This window comes from Neoarius graeffei, chromosome 26, assembly GCF_027579695.1.
Source record: "Neoarius graeffei isolate fNeoGra1 chromosome 26, fNeoGra1.pri, whole genome shotgun sequence".
Classification (NCBI taxonomy): Eukaryota; Metazoa; Chordata; class Actinopteri; order Siluriformes; family Ariidae; genus Neoarius; species Neoarius graeffei.
Genome location: NC_083594.1, coordinates 18,330,670 through 18,353,137, shown reverse-complemented (window position 1 = coordinate 18,353,137; position 22,468 = coordinate 18,330,670). Strand labels below are relative to the sequence as shown.

At 41.0% G+C, this 22,468-nt stretch overlaps 1 protein-coding gene across 1 annotated transcript in view; it reads right to left on the bottom strand.

Moving 5' to 3' along the window:
* Positions 1-1,272: 1,272 nt before the first annotated feature.
* The window catches only part of grip2b (glutamate receptor interacting protein 2b), a 455,064-nt gene continuing 433,868 nt past the window's right edge, over positions 1,273-22,468 (bottom strand). The window contains exons 22-24 of the mRNA XM_060909766.1: positions 21,118-21,345; positions 20,189-20,335; positions 1,273-1,588 (exon numbers count right to left, since the gene is read on the bottom strand). Coding sequence (XP_060765749.1) covers positions 1,391-1,588; positions 20,189-20,335; positions 21,118-21,345 — 573 coding nt within the window. The 3' untranslated portion in view covers positions 1,273-1,390. The remainder of the gene's footprint in view (positions 1,589-20,188; positions 20,336-21,117; positions 21,346-22,468) is intronic.

Sequence of the window (22,468 nt, the reverse complement as noted above, 5' to 3'; positions counted from 1 at the left end):
ACAATTAAAATTATGTAACTTTTAAATCAATATATTGTGTAAATAAACATGTAAACATTTCAATTAAATCCATTTTGATTCCAGGTTGTAACACTAAAAAATGTGGAAAAGTTTAAGTGGGAGAAGAGAAAATAAGAATAAGGATATGGTATGAGCATATAAGCCATTCCAAATATCAAATCTAAGAGCAAACACCGGCATGGCATGGCATGCGTGCACACATTCTTGTACTTCTAGCTTTGTGGGGACACTCACTGAAATAATGCATTTTTTAACCCCTTACCCTAACCTTAATCATCACAACTAAATGCTTAACCCCAACCTTACCGTAACCTAAAACTAACTCTAACCTGCACCCTAAAATGAACTCTTAAACCTCAAACAGCCCTTTGAAGAAGTGAGGACTGACCAAAATGTCCTCACTTCCCAAAAATGTACTAACTCTGATGGTTAAAAAAAATGTGTTCTGGTCCTCAGTATGTAGCAAGTACAAGTACGTGTGTTTTTGTTTCACTTTCTTGAGGTTGGAGATGTGAGAAGTGAACTTGTCTTGTACAAACAATATCTAACTAATTTGCGTTGTTGTTTCAGGGTGCAAACCCTACCTTTGTCAAATAAAGATACAGTGTGTTCTGCCATATCTAGGTTTTAAATCAAACAGCACCTTCCTGACAGTGTAACTGAGATCACTGCAGCAAGCAGTCTTCTTATGTTTGTCCACTCTTTAGTCTAGTGTATGAGTGGGCAAGAAAGAATGCATGGAAGAGAGAGAGAGAGAGAGAGAGAGAAAGAGAGAGAGAGATTGTGATTAAGCATGTGACAGGGTCAATTCTAAGGCTATGTTTTGCCTGGCAATGCCAAACTGCCAAACAGACTTTGAATCTTGCTAAATTAATGAGCTCATGGTGACTCAGGTTTTAGCTTGATAGTGGAAAAACACAGTGTTTAATGAAAATGTTATGAATAGCATGCTCTTTTGGGAAGTGGGATGGTCATCATGAGAAGACAACAAACGTGTACACTATACACAATGGCATAAAATTTTACCTTCATCCAGGATTTCTTTTTTATGCCACTGGACAAGAAGCAGCTCTTTGTTTAGAGTGAAAACAAGAAGACTCTGTAAGTGTTGGACAGGGTTGAGTACCTTGTACACAATTCCTGCTTTACTGTAATCACAGTTCTCTTTAAAGAAAAAACAAAACTAAAAAAAAACATTAGCACATATCATTGCTTCTTTTTTTTTTTTTTTACTGAAAACCAAAATCCCAAACTGTCACATTTGTTGAACACATGGTCCAAGATTCAGACTGTGCTGAATGGGATATCCAGCAGTTCCTGGTGAATTTGTGTTGTTGTTTCAGGGTGTAAACCCCAGATTATTGTGCTGTCACAGGTCCATGGTGCTGTTGTTGTGCTCTCGGCTGTGAGTCAAAGGAGCTGAGATTGAATGGCAGTCGAGGGGCTGACCAACACCAGGCTGAGCTAATGGGTTTCTGCTAACAACCAGCTCCAGTTTATCTCCAGCTTCTGTGATAAGAGGCACGGCCAAGCAGCAGTCAAAATCTCGTGTTCGCACGTGATTGACCTGGGAATGCAACAATAATTTGATATACTGTATCACAGCACTTATATTCATTATACCAAGGCACTTTTTGCAACAACTAACAACTACTGTATTTATTAAAGCATCACACATCTTTAGTTCCATTTCTATTGTGGAATGTTGAGAAAGTAAGTTAGTTCTTGTCATCACATATGGTGGATATAACAATTCAACAAACCCCTGTGAAAATTTCAGGTTTTTGTGCTGTAAAAAAATGATACCAGGATAAATCATGTCAGATCTTTTCCCAACTTTAATGTGATACAGTAGCCAGCATAACTGCAGTGAAGGCAAATAGAAATGTTTTAGGGGAAAAAAAAAAAAAATCCTGGTTCCATAAGTGTACACAGAATTCCAGCTAGGATATTTTACCAGGGTGCCACGCCCTGCTCTCATGATCGTGCTTCCTACCTTCAAATACCAGCGCCACACCCAAATTTAACTACTCAAAAATTTCCAGAACTTTCCAAACACCCAGCACATGCCTAAAAGTTAGAGAAGCAGCTTTGGGACCAAAAGGTCACTGGTTCGATTCCCTGGATGAGCAGGAATGAAGTGAACTGAAGTGCCCTTGAACAAAGCATCTAACCCCCAACTGCTCCCCAGCTAGGGTCCTGTTGTACGTCCCTCTGAATAAGAGCATCTGCTAAAGGCATGTAATGTAATACATTCCACCACAGAAAGAAAGTGCTGCCGAATTGCAATGAAAGTAACGCATGTTGACCAATCACAACAGACTATTAACACGGGGTCACAGACTTGCTCTGTCAACCATTTTGTCTTATTACAATAATGAGTCAGTGAAGCAAGGTACGTTTGAAAAGCAGCGATGCCTACAAAGGCATGAAAGATAAAAGAATCAGTAAAAGGAGAAAACGGCTCACGGAACCTAACATCTCTGTTTGCCAGAATATACAGTGGTGCTTGAAAGTTTGTGAACCCTTTAGAATTTTCTATATTTCTGCATAAATATGACCTAAAACATCATCAGATTTTCACACAAGTCCTAAAGTAGATAAAGAGAACCCAGTTAAACAAATGAGACAAAAATATTATACTTGGTCATTTATTTATTGAGGAAAATGATCCAATATTACATATATGTGAGGGGCAAAAGTACGTGAACCTCTAGTATTAGCAGTTCATTTGAAGGTGAAATTAGAGTCAGGTGTTTTCAATCAATGGGATGACAAGCAGGTGTGAGTGGGCACCCTGTTTTATTTAAAGAACAGGGATCTATCAAAGTCTGGTCTTCACAACACATGTTTGTGGAAGTGCATCATGGCATGAACAAAGGAGATTTCTGAGGACCTCAGAATAAGCATTGTTGATGCTCATCAGGCTGGAAAAGGTTACAAAACCATCTCTAAAGAGTTTGGACTCCACCAATCCACGGTCAGGCAGACTGTGTACAAATGGAGGAAAGTCAAGACCATTGTTACCCTCCCCAGGAATGGTCAGCCAATAAAGATCACTCCAAGAGCAAGGCGTGTAATAGTCGGCGAGGTCACAAAGGACCCCAGGGTAACTTCTAAGCAACTGAAGGCCTCTCTCACATTGGCTAATGTTAATGTTCATGAGTCCACCATCAGGAGAACACTGAACAACAATGGTGTGCATGGCAGGGTTGCAAGGAGAAAGCCGCTGCTCTCCAAAAAGAACATTGCTGCTCATCTGCAGTTTGCTAAAGATCACGTGGACAAGCCAGAAGGCTATTGGAAAAATGTTTTGTGGACGGATGAGACCAAAATAGAACTTTTTGGTTTAAATGAGAAGCGTTATCTTTGGAGAAAGGAAAACACTGCATTCCAGCATAAGAACCTTATCCCATCTGTGAAACATGGTGGTGGTAGTATCATGGTTTGGGCCTGTTTTGCTGCATCTGGGCCAGGACGGCTTGCCATCATTGATGGAACAATGAATTCTGAATTATACCAGCGAATTCTAAAGGAAAATGTCAGGACATCTGTCCATGAACTGAATCTCAAGAGAAGGTGGGTCATGCAGCAAGACAACGACCCTAAGCACACAAGTCGTTCTACCAAAGAATGGTTAAAGAAGAATAAAGTTAATGTTTTGGAATGGCCAAGTCAAAGTTCTGACCTTAATCCAATCAAAATGTTGTGGAAGGACCTGAAGCAAGCAGTTCATGTGAGGAAACCCACCAACATTCCAGAGTTGAAGCTGTTCTGTACGGAGGAATGAGCTAAAATTCCTCCAAGCCGGTGTTCAGGACTGATCAACAGTTACCGGAAACGTTTAGTTGCAGTTATTGCTGCACAAGGGGGTCACACCACATACTTGAAAGCAAAGGTTCACATACTTTTGCCACTCACAGATATAGCTATAATATTGGATCATTTTCCTCAATAAATAAATGACCAAGTATAATATTTTTTATTTCATTTGTTTAACTGGGTTCTCTTTACCTACTTTTAGGACTTGTATGAAAACCTGATGATGTTTTAGGTCATATTTATGCAGAAATACACAAATTTCTTAAGGGTTCACAAACTTTCAAGCACCACTGTAAGTAGATCAAGAAGTTGAGGACTAAACAAATTCAATCAAAAGTTAGGACTGATAGAGCTGGACTCCAGATATAGATCTATGGAAAGTCTAGTCACTAACATTAACATTAATATCCCAGACTAATATTAATAATATTAGTATGACTATTATTAGTAGTATTAACTCATGTTAATGGGTGATCGACAGATGTAAGTGCTGAAGCAGTTTATTGAAAAGCATGCTGGCAAACAGTTTTAAAATATCCTTGTGGCACACACTTTGCTCAGAGTAAAAATGTGCATGGACGAGAGTGACAATTTGAGGTGTGCGAACATGCGCGGCTGTGACATTATGAAGCATTGTATTAAACTGGTAAATAAAGTTTCAGACTTGCTTACTTTGTTTTACGAAAGTAATCTACCTTGCATCATTGCCAAGTATGACTCATTTTGCATGATAGATTCTTTGTCGGGGCGGCACGGTGGTGTAGTGGTTAGCGTTGTCGCCTCACAGCAAGAAGGTCCGGGTTCGAGCCCCATGGCCGGCGAGGGCCTTTCTGTGCGGAGTTTGCATGTTCTCCCCGTGTCCGCGTGGGTTTCCTCCGGGTGCTCTGTTTTCCCCCACAGTCCAAAGACATGCAGGTTAGGTTAACTGGTGACTCTAAATTGACCATAGGTGTGAATGTGAGTGTGAATGGTTGTCTGTGTCTATGTGTCAGCCCTGTGATGACCTGGCGACTTGTCCAGGGTGTACCCCGCCTTTCGCCCGTAGTCAGCTGGGATAGGCTCCAGCTTGCCTGCGACCCTGTAGAACAGGATAAAGCGGCTAGAGATAATGAGATGAGATGAGATTCTTTGTCGATAGTGATATGCGCAAACTTGCCTAAGATGCATGAAAACTTACCTACGATAATCACTGGCACCCTGCCATCTTGGAAAGTTCACTGGTACATGCCCTTTTATCATGGGGCATGTGACTGTGGTCAGAAATAACCAATCACATTCAAACTTATGTTCAGAATTATCATACCCCTGACATCAATGACGTGATTCTGATGAACCCCAAATAAAGAACAGCTAATTCTGCAGGATGTTCTCTTGCAGGACTTTTTCTTCTTTTCATCTGACTGCTGAAGCCATGGTCTGCAAAGAGCTTATAAAGCAAGTGCAGGATCTTATTGTTGAAAGATATCGATCAGTGGACGGGTATAAAAAAAACTTTCCAAAATGTGAAGACCGAGTGGGAAAAAAAAAGGTTGTCACAGAAACATTTCCAAGAACAGGGCATCCCTCCAAAATTGATAAAAGGCCAAGAAAATGTACAACCCCCATTCAAATAAATAAATAAATAAATAAATAAATAAATAAAAATTGGGACGCTATATAAAATGTACATAAAAACAGAATGCAAAGATTTGCAAATCCTTTTCAACTGATATTCAGTTGAATACAATACAAAGACAAGGTATTTAATGTTCAAACTGAAACTTTCTTTTTTCTTTTTTTGCAAATAATACACTCAATCTCGGAGGTGGACAGTAACAAAGTACGTTTACTTGAGTACTGTACTTGAGTACACTTTTTGAGTATCTGTACTTTACTTGAATTTTTTTTTTGGAAACTTATGACTAACTTCACTACATTTGAAAGACAAATATCGTACTTTTCACGCCACTACATTTCCATCAAGGTCCTCGTTACTCGTTACGATGAAGCAGCTTTGAAAGTGGATGTTTTTTCTTTTCGAAAACATGATAGGCTTTCTCAGTGTCACCTGCGAAAAAAACAATCAGTAATCACTAGGCTCACGTCACATCCATAGACTGGATAAACTCAAGTTCAATGATTTCTTAGCAGCATTATCTGAATACGATCAGTTGATGGCAGAATGAAAGAAAGTGGTTCTTCTGGAGAATGCACGCACCCATGGCCATTCCTATAACCCATGTTTCAGTTCTCTGAAAGGATTAAAGATTTGTTTCGTTTTAATTGTTTTCTTTGTTTGCCTTAAAGTACCATTCCACCATTGGATGTATTTTTTTTGGCATAAAATACAATATATTTTATGACAACATGACTAGACAGAGAAATCTTTTAGCTTCAAAATGATATATCAAACATAATTTTTTGACAACGACAAGTATATTAATTTTGCGAGCAAAGTCATCTACCCTTTTAATTTCCGCGCGGTAGTGAAACGTGATGTCTTCGGCAGGTTTCCCTTCTTGTGTACCACGTCATGTGTGACGTGGCACAGATTATCAGCAATGGCGGATAGAACGCAATTGTCAGCTTCGGAAAAGAAGCGAAGGAAAATAGCAAGTGATGCCCAAAGGAGACGGTCGATGGTGAATATCGGCACAGCAATCGACAAGTGGAAATCGCGTTCTATCCGCCATTGCTGATAATCTGTGCCACGTCACACGTGACGTGGTACACAAGAAGGGGAACCTGCCGATGACATCACGTTTCACTACCACGCGGAAATTAAAAGGGTAGGTGACTTTGGTCGCAAAATTAATATACTTGTCGTTGTCAAAAAATTATGTTTGATATATCATTTTGAAGCTAAAAGATTTCTCTGTCTAGTCATGTTGTCATAAAATATATTGTATTTTATGTCAAAGAATACATCCAATGGTGGAATGGCACTTTAAACAAACCATATCACGGCCTACAAAAACTCACCTTCCAACCTGTGGAAGCATATTGAGGTGTGTAATGTTTTATTCCAAGAGAAAGTTTGCAATGAAGTTGTCTGTGCTTATAGAGCTAGCAATAATGTTGCAATAGCTATACAGTCTGTTTAGTCAAATGACTTTCTGTGGATTTGCTCACCAAGTTGCCATAGCCTTGTCTATGGCTAATGTTAAAGCATAGCTAGTTAACTTGGACACTGTTAGCATTTAAAAATGGAGTTACGCTAACATGCATAACGCTAACTTATCTCAAGTCCTTTTTGTTTCAGCATAATGTTGCCAAATAAACAGAATGTAGAAATCTGTGTTTATCTGTGTTTAAAGGTGTTTATTCTACATTTTCTACAAGCTTGTCAGTAAATCCAGTAGGTTGCTTCAGAGGCATTAGGTTTTGTAAGTGTTGTGGCAATAATACAACAATGCGTTGACAGAAAATGTACTTTTAATATTTAAGTATTTTTAAAAGCAAGTACTTCAGTACTTTAACTTAAGTAAAAATTTGACTGTACAACTTTCACTTGTATTGGAGTAACGTGACCAGTGGTAGCTGTACTTTGACTTAAGCAATGAAGTTGGGTACTTTGTCCACCTCTGCTCAATCTGAAATTGATGCCTGTAACGTTCCAAAAAAGTTGGAACAGGGGAAACAAGAGACACCTGTTTGGAACATTCTACAGGCAATTAGTAATTGGAAAGGCTCAGTTGTACACAAGCAAGGATGGGGCGAGGTTCACTACTTTGTGAAAAGCAGTTTATCAACATTTCTCAATGTGAGTCACAAGGAATTTCACCATCGACAATCCATAACACCATCAAAAGATTCAGAGAATCCTGAGAAATCGCTGCACATAAGGGGCAAGGCTGAAAACCAACATTGAACACCTGTGACCTTCAATCCCTCAGGCAGCACTGCATTAAAAACCGACATGATTGTATAAAGGATATTATTATACATACAGGACACTTGTTTGATGGAAGAAAAACACATTCTATTCCCTTCTAGTGGGCTTCATTAATTTGTTTGATAGCATGTAATATTGTTAGCATATCGCCTATCCTACATGTATTATGTCACTCTACCCAATGGACAATGAGTGTTGAATATGGTTTACGATACTGCATAGTTGTCAAGACATGATGTCACACATTAGAGCTGATGCGATACATATTACATGTAAAACCTCCTCGCTCGTGAGAGACTGTGACAATTTGTAAACAAACGTGGCCACCTTCATTATATATGGAAGATTTTAAGAGAATTTTGAAAGAGAAAGACACGTTGAACGTATAATAATAATAATAATAATAATACAACCCCGATTCCAAAAAAGTTGGGACAAAGTACAAATTGTAAATAAAAACAGAATGCAATAATTTACAAAACTCAAAAACTGATACTGTATTCACAATAGAACATAGACAACATATCAAATGTCGAAAGTGAGACATTTTGAAATTTCATGCCAAATATTGGCTCATTTGAAAATTCATGACAGCAACACATCTCAAAAAAGTTGGGACGGGGCAATAGAGATTTTGCAGTCACGTGACCGGAAAGTACACAACCGCCATCGTGTCGGTCAAAAACACCGCTGAATACTGCTGCACTCGTGTACAGAATGGATCAATTTCAACCGACGGACTACACGGCTCATTTTTCTAATGAACAGATAACTAGATATATGTCTAAAATAAACGATCTACAGATTTGTGACCCTTATGGCTTTCTGGACAGAGTTTTCACGACCGGATTTTGAACTGCCAGCGGAATACCCGGACGTGTATGATTACCTCATCAACTTTCCCTCGCTGTTCAGTGGTGAAGCACTGCGTGCTTATAAATCTCTGGACAGTTTTCTTTACAGAAATTCAGGATTTGTCAGCGACTCAGATGTGGCATCTTGTAAACAAGAAAATGATCCTCACTGGATGGGTAAGTCACTTAAGTATTGAGTATGGCACTGACCAGCCGATTATAGAATAGAATAAGGTAATTCCAAATCGTCCGTTTTGTTTACATGGATCTGGCGTTGGAGAGGTAGAGGCTTGGCAGTGGAGATTTGAGTGGCTGTTTTCTGAGCTTAGTCAACAGGCCGGCTCTGCCTGTAGCCTCGCTTTTGCTTCGGCTCCCGGCGCCGCCTCCTTTGCTTTGCTTCCAATAACAATCCACGGAGACCCCGCTGGTCTCGCAATCTGGTCTCGTCCGGAATTTTTTTTTTTTTTCTCGTCCGGAATGTTTTTATTTTTTTTTTTCTCGTCCGGAATGTTGTGCATGCGATGGAAATCGCTACAAACCGTCATTTTCTGCTGGAAACCAATGTCCAGTAAGTCCATACGGTTGTAGTGGATATTGAAGTCCGGTACAGACGAACAACACGCAAAAATACACACAAAAAACATAAAAAACGTGCACAGGTAGGGAGAGCTTGTAGCCACAGCCGTTGTAGTAGAATTGTATATAGTAGGGTTTTCCAGAAGAAAAGGTAGAAGTAAAAGCAGAAGTAGAACTAGAAGTAGAAGGCGGAATATAGCGTTTGACCGACACGATGGCGTCTGTCACAATCTGGATCGGCTGTGACGTCACATGCAAGATCTCTATAAGAGGCTGGAAAAGTTAAAGGTACAAAAAAGGAACAGCTGGAGGACCAAATTGCAACTCATTAGGTCAATTGGCAATAGGTCATTAACATGACTGGGTATAAAAAGAGCATCTTGGAGTGGCAGCGGCTCTCAGAAGTAAAGATGGGAAGAGTATCACCAATCCCCCTAATTCTGCGCCGACAAATAGTGGAGCAATATCAGAAAGGAGTTCAACAGTGTAAAATTGCAAAGAGTTTGAACATATCATCATCTACAGTGCATGATATCATCAAAAGATTCAGAGAATCTGGAAGAATCTCTGTGCGTAAGGGTCAAGGCTGGAAAACCATACTGGGTGCCCGTGATCTTCGGGCCCTTAGACGGCACTGCATCACATACAGGCATGCTTCTGTATTGGAAATCACAAAATGGGCTCAGGAATATTTCCAGAGAACATTATCTGTGAACACAATTCACCGTGCCATCCGCCGTTGCCAGCTAAAACTCTATAGTTCAAAGAAGAAGCCGTATCTAAACATGATCCAGAAGCGCAGACGTCTTCTCTGGGCCAATGCTCATTTAAAATGGACTGTGGCAAAGTGGAAAACTGTTCTGTGGTCATACGAATCAAAATTTGAAGTTCTTTATGGAAATCAGGGACGCCGTGTCATTCGGACTAAAGAGGAGAAGGACGACCTAAGTTGTTAACAGCGCTCAGTTCAGAAGCCTGCATCTCTGATGGTATGGGGTTGCATTAGTGCGTGTGGCATGGGTAGCTTACATATCTGGAAAGACAACATCAATGCTGAAAGGTATATCCAGGTTCTAGAGCAACATATGCTCCCATCCAGACAACGTCTCTTTCAGGGAAGACCTTGCATTTTCCAACATGACAATGCCAAACCACATACTGCATCAATTACAGCATCATGGCTGCGTAGAAGAAGGGTCCGGGTACTGAATTGGCCAGCCTGCAGTCCAGATCTTTTACCCATAGAAAACATTTGGCGCATCATAAAACGGAAGATACGACAAAAAAGACCTAAGACAGTTGAGCAACTAGAATCCTACATTAGACAAGAATGAGTTAACATTCCTATCCCTTAACTTGAGCAACTTGTCTCCTCAGTCCCCAGACGTTTACAGACTGTTGTAAAGAGAAAAGGGGATGTCTCACAGTGGTAAACATGGCCTTGTCCCAACTTTTTTGAGATGTGTTGTTGTCATGAAATTTAAAATCACCTAATTTTTCATTTTAAATGGTACATTTTCTCAAACATTTGATATGTCATCTGTGTTCTATTCTGAATAAAATATGGAATTTTGAAACTTCCACATCATTGCATTCCATTTTTATTTACAATTTGTACTTTGTCCCAACTTTTTTGGAATCGGGGTTGTAATAATAATAATAATAATAATAATAATAATAATAATAATAATATCGACTGGCTTTTTTTGTGGTATACAAGATATATTCCATTCAGTTAGCATGATATTGAATTCGTCTTTGACTTGTTCAATATCATGCTCGCTGAATGGAATATACAATGTCTTGCAAAAGTATTCATCCCCCTTGGTGTTTGTCCTGCTTTGTCGCATTACAAGCTGGAATTAAAATGGATTTTTGGGGGGTTAGCACCACTTGAGTTACACAGCATGCCTACCACTTTAAAGGTGCAAATTGTTGTTTTATTCTGACACAAACAAAAATTAAGATTAAAAAAAACAGAAATCTGGAGTGTGCATAGGTATTCACCCACTTTCATATGAAACTCCTAAATAAGAGCTGGTCCAACCAATTCGCTTCATAAGTCACGTAATTAGTTGAATAAGATCCACCTGTGTGCAATCAAAGTGTCACATGATCTGTCACATGATGTCTGTAGAAATCAACCTGTTCTGGAAGGACCCTGACTCTGCAACACTACTAAGCAAGCAACATGAAAACCAAGGAGCCTCCAAACAGGTTAGAGACAAAGTTGTGAAGAAGTATTGATCAGGGATGAGTTAAAAAATATCCCAAACTTTGAAAATCCCAGGGAGCACCATTAAATCCATTATAGCAAAATGGAAAGAATATGGCACCACTACAAACCTGACAAGAGAAGGTCGCCCACCAAAACTCACAGACCAGGCAAGGAGGGCAGTAATCAGAGATGCAACAAAGACACCAAAGATAACACTGAAGGAGCTGCAAAGATCCACAGCGGAGATGGGAGTATCTGTACATAGGACCACTTTAAGCAGTACACTCCACAGAGTGGGGCTTTATGGAAGAGTGGCCAGAAAAAAGTCAGTGCTTAAGAAAAAATGTTTGGAGCTTGCCCAACAGCATGTGGCAGACTCCCCAAACACATGGAAGAAGATTCTCTGGTCAAATGAGACTAAAATTGATCTTTCTGGCCATCACAGGAAATGCCATGTGTGCCGCAAACCCAACACCCTGAGAAAACCATTCCTACAGTGAAGCATGGTGGTGGCAGCATGATGCTGGCAGCATGATGCTGTGGGGATATTTTTCATCTGCAGGGACAGGAAAGCTGGTCAGGACTGAAGGAAAGATGGATGGCACTAAATACAGGGAAATTCTGGAGGAAAACCTGTTTGAGTCAGCCAGAGGTTTTGAGGCAGGTTCACGTTCCAGCAGGACAATGACCCTAAACATACTGCTAAAGCGACACTGGAGTGGTTTAAAGGGAAACATTTACATGTCTTGGAATGGCCTAATCAAAGCCCAGACCTCAATCCAATTGAGAATCTGTGGCATAACTTGAAGATTGCTGTACACCAACACAACCCATCTAACTTGAAGGAGTTGAAGCAGTTTTGCCTTGAGGAATGGGCAAAAATCCCAGTGGCTAGATGTGCCAAGCTAATAGAGACACACCCCAAGAGACTTGCAGCTGTATTTGCAGCAAATGGTGGCTCTATAAAGTATTGACTTTGGGGGGGGGGGGGGGGGGGGGGTGAATTCCTATGCACACTCCAGATTTCTGTTTTTTCATCTTAATTATTGTTTGTGTCACAATAAAGCAACAATTTGCACCTTTAAAGTGGTAGGCATGTTGTGTAAATCAAATGGTACAAACTCCCCCCAAAAATCCATTTTAATTCCGGCTTGTAATGCGACAAAACAGGACAAAGACGAACGGGGACGAATACTTTTGCAAGACACTGTATCTAAATTCTTTTGTTCATTGCTATGAAACATTAAAGATGGAAAAAAGATCTGTAATTTTAACAGGGTTGTGTAGAACTTTTTTCATATCCATGGCACATTACAGCCAGTAAAAGCCAGACGCTCTGTTTCTCTCTCATTAAATCTTATCTCATCTCATTATCTCTAGCCGCTTTATCCTGTTCTACAGGGTTGCAGGCAAGCTGGAGCCTATCCCAGCTGACTACGGGCGAAAGTCTCATTAAATCTCTTTAGGTTAATATGACAAAAAACTGCAGCTTGTGTTTTACTGAACAAATACAAAGCACACCATCCTGAAGACTTTATACAAGTTAAAAGGCAGTGACACCAGAGAGTCCTTCATAAAGACTAAACAAATATCTCCTCATCAAAAACTTCACAGAAACAGATTATGTGTAGTGTCAGAATGACTGTTATAGAAAATGAATCAACAACTTCTGACCAATCATATCTGAGAATTGTCTGTGGATCCGATTTGCTGTAATAGTACAGTGCAGATTCAAAGCTTTGTGCTGTGTGTCTCATTCAAACAGAATATTCCATGTCCACGTCTGCCATGTGCTGCTTCCTATTTATCAACAGAATGCACTGTTGAACCTGCACAGCGACATATGGCTCGCTGTATGCAAGGAACTGTTAAGTAGCAAGTTTAGCAACTGCATGTAGAGGTCTGCGCGGGTCGGATTTTTCAGTCCCGCCCGTGCCCGCATTGTGCAGTCCCACTCCCGCCCGCGCCCGCAAAGAATTATGATTTTCAGTCCCGCTCCTGCTCGCGCCCACAAAAGAATTATGATTTTCAGTCCCGCTCCCGCCCGCGCCTGCCATATTTTGTCCCACTCCCGCCCGCAAATCCCTCATGATGCAGACGTTCGCGTTATTTCTCAGGAAAGTTCTTGTCTTGACACAGCGTGATGGTGCCCCGCCCCCTACTTTGAGTGGATTTGAGCATAAATATCTACAGCTCACGTTTGTTATTGTTTACCTTATTTCTGAATTCAGCATGTAGTATCTCTAATAATAATAATTAGTGCTGTCAAACAATTAAAATATTTAACCGCAAATCACACATTTTTATCACATGAGAAACCATTGTAATTCTCTGATCAGCATAAAAAAGTGAATGGGCTTGCTTTGTACCAATGTTTTTTTTTTTATTGCAAAGCTAGTAAAAGAAATGAATTGATTTCCTGCTTGTGTTAGCCCATGTTTACATTAGACCGTATCAGCGGATCATCAGATTAACGTTTTTAAAACGATTAGTGTGCACACAGCAACACCAATACACGATTCGCGTGCACACAGCAACACCAATACACGGATACGCTCGGCTCCGCAGGCATCCTGCACTCCAAATCACTCCGCCCTGAACAGCGAGTGCCCTCTGGAGGGTGCGCACTCCGGCCTTGCGCAGCTCACAGAGCGTGCGAGTGAAGTGCACGAGCTGTGATTCGGGACTGAGCCGCTGTGTGTGTTTGATCCCAGCGCATATCACTTACCACTTGCAAGTGGAAGGATGGCAAGCCTAAAGACAATCATAACTACACAATGGGCAGTATTTGCATCAGTATTTGCAGTATTTTCATACTTTTATACTCTTTAATGAAAAGTGATACAAGGCGAAAGTCTGTGCCGTTTTTCAGCAGTCGCGTCACATGGCCAACGCCAGCGAATCAGAAAGGTGGATGTCACAGTGACGTTGTCCAATGACGACGTCAGCTAGAGCTCAGCACAGTGTATACGCGTATCTCAATGTTTACACAGCACCGGACCTGACACGATCTGGATTGAATACGTGGACCCTGGCAGATTCCCGGCGTTTCCAGGCGGTTTAATGTAAATGGACAGTGCATCCGCGAAGAAAGCAAGACAGATACAGTCTAATGTAAACTTGGCCTTAGTCTATAACTTTAATCAGAGAGACATGTTACACAGTGACGGTAGGCTTGACTCAATGCTATCCCAGAAATCCTTCCTGTAATATGCAAATTTGGCCGCCTCTGATTGGACAGCCAAATTTGCATATTACAGGAAGGATTTCTGGGATAGCATTGAGTCAAGCCTACCGTCACTGTGTAACCTGTCTCTCTGGTTAAAGTTGTAGACTAAGGCTACGTTTACATTAGACCGTATCTGTCTCGTTTTCTTCGCGGATGCACTGTCCGTTTACATTAAACCGCCTGGGAAACGGGAATCCGCCAGCGTCCACGTATTCAATCTAGATCGTGTCTGGTCCGGTGCTGTGTAAACATTGAGAATATGCGGATACGCTGTGCTGAGCTCTAGCTGGCGTCGTCATTGGACAACGTCACTGTGACATCCACCTTCCTGATTCGCTGGCGTTGGTCATGTGACGCGACTGCTGAAAAACAGCGCGGACTTCCGCCTTGTATCACCTTTCATTAAAGAGTATAAAAGTATGAAAATACTGCAAATACTGATGCAAATACTGCCCATTGTGTAGTTATGATTGTCTTTAGGCTTGCCATCCTTCCACTTGCAAGTAGTAAGTGATATGCGCTGGGATCACACACACAGCGGCTCAGTCCCGAATCGTGGCTTGTTCACTTCACTCGCGCGCTCTGTGAGCTGCGCAGGGCCAGAGTGCGCACCGTCCAGAGGGCACTCGCTGTTCAGGGCGGAGTGATTTGGAGCGCAGGATGCCTGCGGAGCCGAGCGTATCCGTGTATTGGTGTTGCTGTGTGCACGGCTAACGGTTTTAGTGTAAACGCGAATCGTTTTAAGAACGTTAATCTGATGATCCACTGATTCGACGTAATGTAAACGTAGCCTAACGCAACAAGTAAATCAGTTCACTCATGGTTCTCTTGTTAGCTGTGTGTGAACTGCGAATTATTAAAGTGATCAATGACAAGCTTAAACTGTTATTTCTCACTCAATCCGGCAATCTGACTTTCTCTGCAAATTTAGGCATCTTAAAATGTTTTTATTAATGCCAAATAAAATATCCAGCACAAATTGTATGTGATAGATGTAAATTAATAATTTATAAATTTTATTTCAAGCACGTTTTTAGTTAGCGGGACTGCAGCTTATCACCACTCCCACCCGCGCGCGCATATGTGCACTTCCGGTCCCGCCCGCGCCTGCAAAGAGCTTTCAAAATTTGTCCCGCGCCGCACTGCTTTGCAGCGGGTCCCGCGGGACTCCCGCGGGAGTGCAGGGCTCTAACTGCATGTAAATGAGTATGGTAGCTACTTTGCACTTAGACAATCAGGCAATGGCTTCACAATGGGTAGGCCTGTCACGATAAATTTTGTTGGACGATATATTGTCTCAGAAATTATTGCGATAAACTATATTATTGTTGATGTCTTTTCAAGACAATTTTATGCCACGAGTAAAATAATAACGATCATGCAAATACACCCTTTCAAAAAACAGTAAACTTTTTAATTAAGTCAACTTGTTCAATTCAACAGTGGAATGTAAAAAATCTATAAATATAAATACATAACCTAAAGAAATAAAACAACAATCAAACAAAAACACTCACAACAAAAACAATAAGTAAAATACAATCTATGGCTCTTAAAAATTGTACTTAAGTAAATATTAACTTGGCACAGGGTAATAAAAAGACACTTTTCTTCACAGGCAACATTCTGCCAATCCAGTTTCTCAAAGATTAGTACCCAGATAAACAAAGTGCAAAGTAACAACGTATTGCCAGCTGTCATTTGGATAAAAGTAACAATTAGAATGAGATAACATATAGGCAAGGGCGAAGGTTTGGTATTAACATTGGTGGGGACAAAAACCCAATGCCAACTTCAGGTCAACATTAGAAGGTCACAATATTTTGCTCTGTTGTGTTCCACCAAAAGAGAATCCATCATCTCTCCAAAGTCCAGACTTTTAAAATTTGAAGTTCAGAACTGTAGTAATTCATGAATAATAATAATAGGCAATTCATTTGATTAATTGCAAATCTTGCATGTGATGATTAACTCATTCTACCAATTTGCAAATGTGTTTTACAAACGAATAACACATTGACTGTTTGGAGGGAGTATGTTCCTTTCCTTCATAAATGGAAGTAAAACACATACGGAGCCTTAAACACTGCGTTCCATTAAGCCCACCGCACACCTTCCTGATTTGCTTACGATTTTGTCAGGCCGATTAAATCGCTTGCGAATCATAAATGTGTGCGGGGGCATCTCGTAGCCGATTTCATTGGTTCTCGGTTCAGATCAAACTGGTCTTGATATTTTCGGACACGAGCTCTTCGTACGCAACACAATCGGTCGTGTGTGCGTTGTTACTACGATCTCATCAGTTAGGATAATTTTAAACAGCCAACTGGAGTGCCAGGATTGATCACATGGTGTAAATAAGGCAAAATGGCCACTTGAGACAATCACACGTGGACTGCAGACCAGGAAGCACAATTTGTGTCACTTTGGGAAGCGTCCACCTGTCTTTATGACATTAGTTCACCTGATTACAGCAAACAGGAAAAGAGGCTATGGCTGTAATTATGTCAGCTTTGAAAATGCCTGGTAAAGTATTATAGCTTTGTCAGTGGTGGGCAATTCCATGTAAATGTCAACCTCACCATGCAAAAATAAAGCAACATGTAATACATCAAAACCACTCCCAGAGATATCACCTAGGCCTGTATTTTACAGATGTGAATAAGTTGAACCAATTTGTAACCAACCTAATATGTCACTGTCAGTCTTTCTTTCTTTCTTATAATGTAAACCCCAAGCTAAAATCAACTTTGATCATGTACAATTCTATATTATTGCCACAAGCCACAGAAATGTATGCTAAAATCCACAAAACAGCAAAACAATAGCCATCCTAAATATTATTTAAGAACTTTGATAGTTTTAGCTGATATTTAGAGAGTTTTTCAAAGGGTTATGGTGGTTAAATTGCTGATTTTCTAAACATATGCCATGTCTATTTCAGACGCGTCACATCCATAACGGAATTTCGTCACATCCATAACGCTGACTTTTCCTTCCGAAACTCTGCATGAAATACAAAATATTTTAAACAAAGATTTTTTAATATTCACCTTGGACCCCTCTATCAAATGGATATCTCCATTTCGACATTAGGTTTACAATTTCACAGAGTTTGATAAAAATGTACAGTCACCCAAGAAAAGTGATACTTTTTCTGTCACATCCATAACGCATCTTTTATTGGCATTTTCTGGCATGCCCTAGATGTACTATGGGAATTGTTCTTGTTCTATCACTTCTCCAGTATGGTACAGCCTTAAAATATGCAACACCTGTTTAAATACTGGGAGACAATAAAACATGCACTGGGTCATTTGTTGCCATTTTGAGTTCAAGTGTCACGTCCATAACGCTGGAATTGCTCTGGTACAGAAATCGTTTGTCCGGAATCCCGGAACAAGTTGAATTTTAAGAACGACTGAACAAATTAGAATCAATTCTTATTATTGATTTGTCTAGTTGGGATTATTATCCCTTTTTGATTCTAATATTCAAAATTTAATACTTCTCTCTCTCTCTCTTTATATATATATAAATAATGTTGTACTATCACGTGATATCTTGAACACGTGACCATCTGTTCGGGCTGAACGTGTACGATGTCTCGCTAATGTGTGCAGGGAATTTTGAACCGATCAAATCGGGTCCATATACTCGTAACCGATCGCCCGACACACGAAGCCCCGATCAAATCGGGAAGGTGTGTGCTGGGCTTTAGGCTGGCAGGGGGAGTAGGCTATCTTCTGTGTGATCTTTAACTAGTTTTAAAATGCTAGTTTAAGCTGATATGTGATTGGTCTAATGGTAAAACAGGACGAGGTCTCTAGAACTTTGACACGTTGAAAGGTTACAATTTTACTTGGCAACAAAATGTATCTGAATTCTGATTGGTTGTTGTTATATTATTGCCCTTTTGTTGTCTTCTTGAGCTCAGAGCGGAGAGGGGAGGGAGAGGAGGGAGTGACAGTTCTACAGAGAAAAGTTTTTAGCCTACAGCTTTCAAACGAACCCCCTAGAAAACCAATCAGTTCAGCATATGTATTAGTCTGGCTAACGCAACTTCAAAGCTCTGCAAGCATTTGGTCTGGGAAAGATATTAAGCCCAACCGTTTCCCAAAGTGCATGGTTGACCCGCCTCCCTGAAATGCCTCAGTTTGCTACTGGTCGAAGCCAGAAAAGGCTGTGATGAAGCTTAAACCAATCACATCACTCTTTCCTCTGACGTATGTGACGCGACAGGGCTAACTGGTAGATTAAACTCTTACCGAAGCCGGTCGGGAGCAAGGCGAAAATGTCCTTCCTTTTAATAAATACCTCCAGGGCTGCTCTTTGCTCCGTTTTCAATGAGAACTTGCTCCATGTTCGTAATGTTTCTAGTGAATGAAGCGCTTCCGGCATAGATTCTGTAAACAATCTATGGCTTCCAGTCGCAGTTCTACTACGTCAGTGCCTTGAACACGCCTCTACCCAGGGCCGTTGGAGATGCTCAAAGTTGATTGGCTCCCGATTTTTCGGGAGCTTGGAAGAGCTGTAGATAGCTTGATTTGCCAGACTAAGCTTGCAACAGGCCCTCGTGTTGCGTCACACTTAGGATGGGCGGGCCCAGGCTACATATGTATGTACTCGGTATGTGATGTTTTCAAAAGAGAGGCAGGAGTAACCAAAAATTTCTGATCAAGAAGGCAGAGGCTGTTATACTTATTATGTGAAAATGTTTTATTTGATTAAAAGGTGTCTGGGCCACGAACAATGTCCACATCACCATCAGGTTGTTGTTTACATGTGTCATGCTAATTGACATGGTAGCCAGACTTGCTTGCTGTTTTCGTGACCACGCCCCCAGAGCGAATATTCATGAGAGAATTTTGCGTGGTGTTTTGCCCAGTGGAAACCAACAGTAACCATTTGTGTACTGCATACAGAGCGTGATTTGTTTTTCCTTCAATCAGAAATATTGGTATGGACACACCCATACCCAATTCTACGCCTATGGTCTGTACAACAGAGCAATGTGTTGTTGTCTTTTCCCCATCCAGTGGGTACTCTGGCTGGATAACTGTTGCATGCTGGGAGGCCCCACCTCTGACAGAGAGCCGCATGAGATGACAGAAAACAGCGCGGTGTTTTATTCAGTCAATGGGTCAAGCTAATACTCTGGCAACTTCCCTATGTAGATGTACAGCATGTAAATGCCAAAATCATGGAAAAAAATTAGAGTTCATTTTCATTTACCATACGATAAGTCGGTATATCGAATATCGTGACAGGCCTAACAATGGGGAAGACATAATTCACCATGTAAATGTCATATAAGCGCCAATCAGCAGTGCGTTCTGCAAATGAAAACAGGAGCATCAGTTCTATGATTGAAAACAATTTAAATCTATGTACTGTTAGTTTCAGCAGGAAGCACCTATGGTGGCAAGCCAAATTTCAGTGGGCAGTCCTACCCCAGCCTCTCTAGACACACGCCTGTCTCTATTTTTTTCTGCACAGGGCGAAGAATCCAAGAGCATACTTTGAACAAATTATGTGAACTGAAAACAAAGAACAGACATGGAATTAGAGATGGGGGAAGGAGGTGTAAGCACCTGGAGGATCCTGTCATATGGTCTGAGTCCTGCACGGTCTGCTGGACCCTCAGGCCGGATCATGTTTACATAGACGCCTTTCTCCAAGAAACCATCTGACACACTGAAGCCAAAATCGTCTCGCTCTGGATCCTTAATCACTGTCACCTGAGAAAGGATAATTAAGTTCATTTTAGTTCCATTTTGCAACACTACAAAAACATACAAAAGGAGTTCTAGGGAGTTCTGCTTGCAGAACAGAATCACAAAAGTTCTGCTTTCACATATAATTACAAATCCTCTATCACAGCAATGCCACTATCTGTATCTGTTTACTGCTTAAAATATTCATATGTGTATCTGGAGTTAAACCCAAAGTGTGTGTGTGCACGCTTGTGTTCATTCATTCGTTCATTCTTTCCTTCCTTCCTTCCTTCCTTCCTGCTCCCCCTACCACTATGCCTTGGAAAAACATTTGAAAAATCCCCTGAGGTTGAAATGCCAGCAATGTCAGCATGGTGTGTGAATTCTGGCTCTGACAGTTCCTCAACCTTAGCTACATTACATTGCTCCAGATCACAGTTGGTCTCAGCTTGGGATGTGCATGGAGCCGTTGTTTTGTTTTGCTTTTTAAAATCCAACCCAGATTTTGTTTAGACAAAGCACTTTTGTTTTGCCTTGCTTGCGATATAGTATTTAATAAATTTAGTTGATTGTATTTCCCAATATATAAACAAACTAGTAGCTTAATTTTAAACCATTGTTACTCTGACCAGGCAGTTACTAAGGATGAATGAATAAATACTCTAAATGAATAGCATTATGTATGTATGTATGTATACTCATTTGGAACACATTATCTGTTCATTCTTAATCATGTATTCAGATACAATTACATCCTTACTCAGTAGTCTGCATTGTTATGTGAAGGTCATGTGCTCTATGCTGACCTTGTGCAGCTCTAGTGGAGTGGGTGACAGGATTTCTTGCATCTCCTCCTTGATCCTCCGTGATTCCCAGGTCTTCTCTGACATGCGTAGCGTGCTCTTGCTCTTGGCCTCATTGCGAAGATGCAAGCTCTTTCTAAGAGGGCTGACGTTGGCTTGGCTCCCTGATTCACTGTGAGACTTGGTGCTCTCTACTCCCAAACTCACAGTGCTGCCAGTCATTATGGAGGCCTGAGCGAGAGAACAAGAGCCAAGCAGTGATTACTGCTAACTCAGCTCAACTTTCAATACGGAGCTCTGTATGGAACTCTGATTGGCTGCCAAGTGGTAATTTACAAATTATCCAATGCAATTTACTAAAACAGTTAATTTGAAAGCTATGAAGATGTCATTTTCATAAGCACCACTTTGCTCCCTTCCGTGGAACATTACCTGTCGGAAACTATCACACAAGATTTTTATCATGATTTGGAGAAATCCCTTTTCTTACTCACCATAATGATTATTACAGTATACTCTGGTTTGGTGTGAGCAAAATGGACAGGTTACATACCACGTTTTAGAGCCAGTTATAAAGACTAGCCAAGAACATTCTTGAATGGGACTTTGTGTTGATTGGAATGGAGAGAATATTCATTCATTCATTCATACATAGAGTTAAAACACCTAGCAGCCCATGCAAATGCAATGTCAGTATATGAGCAATCATTGTGTGCCCTTGCCACACTGGACATCAGCAAACAAAAAACTACAAAAACTCACCAGGCTCACAACAAGCCCCTGCCCACCCCCTTCTGGACCAATGCCGAGGCTCAAAGATGCCTACCGCACCCAGCTCGCCCTCCATCACCACTTGATGAGGCTATGCTGACCTCTCCCGAACCTCCATCACCTGCCCCAGCCCGGAAGCCATGGCTGACTGGCTGCGTCAATCACTCACTTATAAGTCCTCATCTTCCAAGTGCCCCTGTGCAGATAGAGGTACATGCTCTCTTCAACTCCGGCAGCACCATCACGCTGGTTCAAACCTCCATTCTGCCTGAGGTTGCAGGGTGCTGTGGCACTGTCAAGGCCACCTGTGTGCATGGGGATGCATGAGAGGTGGCTGCCACTCATATCCGGATTGGAAATGAGCAAGGTGAGTGGAAACTAACCTTTGGTGTGGTTCCTGACCTCCCTGTCCCTCTCCTCCTAGGTAGAGATTGGCCTGGGTTCTCTGGCCTGGGAATGATGACACTCGCACTTTAAAACAGACCACTCGAAAATTGGAACGTAAATGGCATCAAACAAAATTGGCAGCGTTCAAATTAGCGTGAAAAGAGAGCTTCCTGAAGTATAGAAAAGCTCTTAGTGC